Here is a 2,112-nt window from a genome sequence, read left to right on the forward strand (position 1 = left end):
TATAATAATAGTCTATAGTCTATAGTCTATAAAGTATAAAGTATAAAGTATAGATAATAGAATAGTGTATAGTCTATAAATAATAAAAATAATAATAGTATATAAAGTATAGTGTATAAATAGAATAGTGTATAGTATATATAATATAAATAGGATAAGTATAATAGTATAGATAAAGGTGTATATATAATATAAGGATAAGTTATAGATAAAAAGACGAGCATAGCAGGGATCGAACCTGCAATCCTCAGATCCGAAGTCTGATGCGTTTCCATTGCGCCATATGCCCATTATCAGATAAGTACATAAGTACAGAGGTGGATGATATCTAGAACACATATATCAAAAGTAAAGATAATAAAAGGTAGTAAAGGTAGTAAAGGTAAATAAAAGGTAATAAAGTTAATAGGGATAGTAAGAATATAAGGAAAGGAAGTAGTAGTTACATAGTATAAAACACTATAAGTAGTATAAGTAGTATAAGATAGTATAAAATAGTATAAAATAGTATAGATAATATAAAAGAATAGAGTGTACACTAAAAGTATAATAAAAGGAATATATAAGTTTAATAGATGTAAAAATATAGTAATAGATGTCATATAGATGTACAAAAAGGTGGGAACGGTGAGTATCGAACTCACGACCTTAAGATTATGAGACTTACGCTCTACCAACTGAGCTACGTTCCCTATTCAAACAATAACATAGAATAAAAACAAAAATAGATATAATAATAGTGGAAACATATAATAATAGTGTATATCTATATTAATAGGTTATAGTGTATAAAGTATAGATATAATAATAGTCTATAAAGTATAAAGTATAAAATATAAAATATAAAGTATAAAATATAAAATATAAAGTATAAATATAATAATAGTCTATAGTCTATAGTCTATAAAGTATAAAGTATAAAGTATAGATAATAGAATAGTGTATAGTCTATAAATAATAAAAATAATAATAGTATATAAAGTATAGTGTATAAATAGAATAGTGTATAGTATATATAATATAAATAGGATAAGTATAATAGTATAGATAAAGGTGTATATATAATATAAGGATAAGTTATAGATAAAAAGACGAGCATAGCAGGGATCGAACCTGCAATCCTCAGATCCGAAGTCTGATGCGTTTCCATTGCGCCATATGCCCATTATCAGATAAGTACATAAGTACAGAGGTGGATGATATCTAGAACACATATATCAAAAGTAAAGATAATAAAAGGTAGTAAAGGTAGTAAAGGTAATAAAGGTAATAAAGTTAATAGGGATAGTAAGAATATAAGGAAAGGAAGTAGTAGTTACATAGTATAAAACACTATAAGTAGTATAAGTAGTATAAGATAGTATAAAATAGTATAAAATAGTATAGATAATATAAAAGAATAGAGTGTACACTAAAAGTATAATAAAAGGAATATATAAGTTTAATAGATGTAAAAATATAGTAATAGATGTCATATAGATGTACAAAAAGGTGGGAACGGTGAGTATCGAACTCACGACCTTAAGATTATGAGACTTACGCTCTACCAACTGAGCTACGTTCCCTATTCAAACAATAACATAGAATAAAAACAAAAATAGATATAATAATAGTGGAAACATATAATAATAGTGTATATCTATATTAATAGGTTATAGTGTATAAAGTATAGATATAATAATAGTCTATAAAGTATAAAGTATAAAATATAAAATATAAAGTATAAAATATAAAATATAAAGTATAAATATAATAATAGTCTATAGTCTATAGTCTATAAAGTATAAAGTATAAAGTATAGATAATAGAATAGTGTATAGTCTATAAATAATAAAAATAATAATAGTATATAAAGTATAGTGTATAAATAGAATAGTGTATAGTATATATAATATAAATAGGATAAGTATAATAGTATAGATAAAGGTGTATATATAATATAAGGATAAGTTATAGATAAAAAGACGAGCATAGCAGGGATCGAACCTGCAATCCTCAGATCCGAAGTCTGATGCGTTTCCATTGCGCCATATGCCCATTATCAGATAAGTACATAAGTACAGAGGTGGATGATATCTAGAACACATATATCAAAAGTAAAGATAATAAAAG

General features: G+C 24.5%; 2 protein-coding genes across 2 annotated transcripts, besides 7 other annotated features; both read right to left on the minus strand.

Moving 5' to 3' along the window:
- Positions 1-20: 20 nt before the first annotated feature.
- Positions 21-194: a microsatellite.
- A 99-nt stretch (positions 195-293) lies between these two features.
- On the minus strand, positions 294-749 carry EDI_330100 (uncharacterized protein; the record flags this gene model as incomplete). Its single annotated transcript, XM_001734238.1, has 2 exons — positions 294-677; positions 702-749. 2 exons carry the CDS (start codon positions 747-749, stop codon positions 294-296), a joined length of 432 nt encoding a protein of 143 aa, XP_001734290.1.
- Positions 476-521: a microsatellite.
- Positions 748-882: a microsatellite.
- Positions 865-1,047: a microsatellite.
- A 170-nt stretch (positions 1,048-1,217) lies between these two features.
- Positions 1,218-1,622, minus strand: EDI_330110 (uncharacterized protein; the record flags this gene model as incomplete). Its single annotated transcript, XM_001734239.1, has 2 exons — positions 1,218-1,550; positions 1,575-1,622. 2 exons carry the CDS (start codon positions 1,620-1,622, stop codon positions 1,218-1,220), a joined length of 381 nt encoding a protein of 126 aa, XP_001734291.1.
- Positions 1,349-1,394: a microsatellite.
- Positions 1,621-1,755: a microsatellite.
- Positions 1,738-1,920: a microsatellite.
- Positions 1,921-2,112: the final 192 nt, after the last annotated feature.

Source organism: Entamoeba dispar, genomic scaffold, assembly GCF_000209125.1.
Source record: "Entamoeba dispar SAW760 scf_1105229458075 genomic scaffold, whole genome shotgun sequence".
Lineage (NCBI taxonomy): Eukaryota > Evosea > Mastigamoebida > Endamoebidae > Entamoeba > Entamoeba dispar.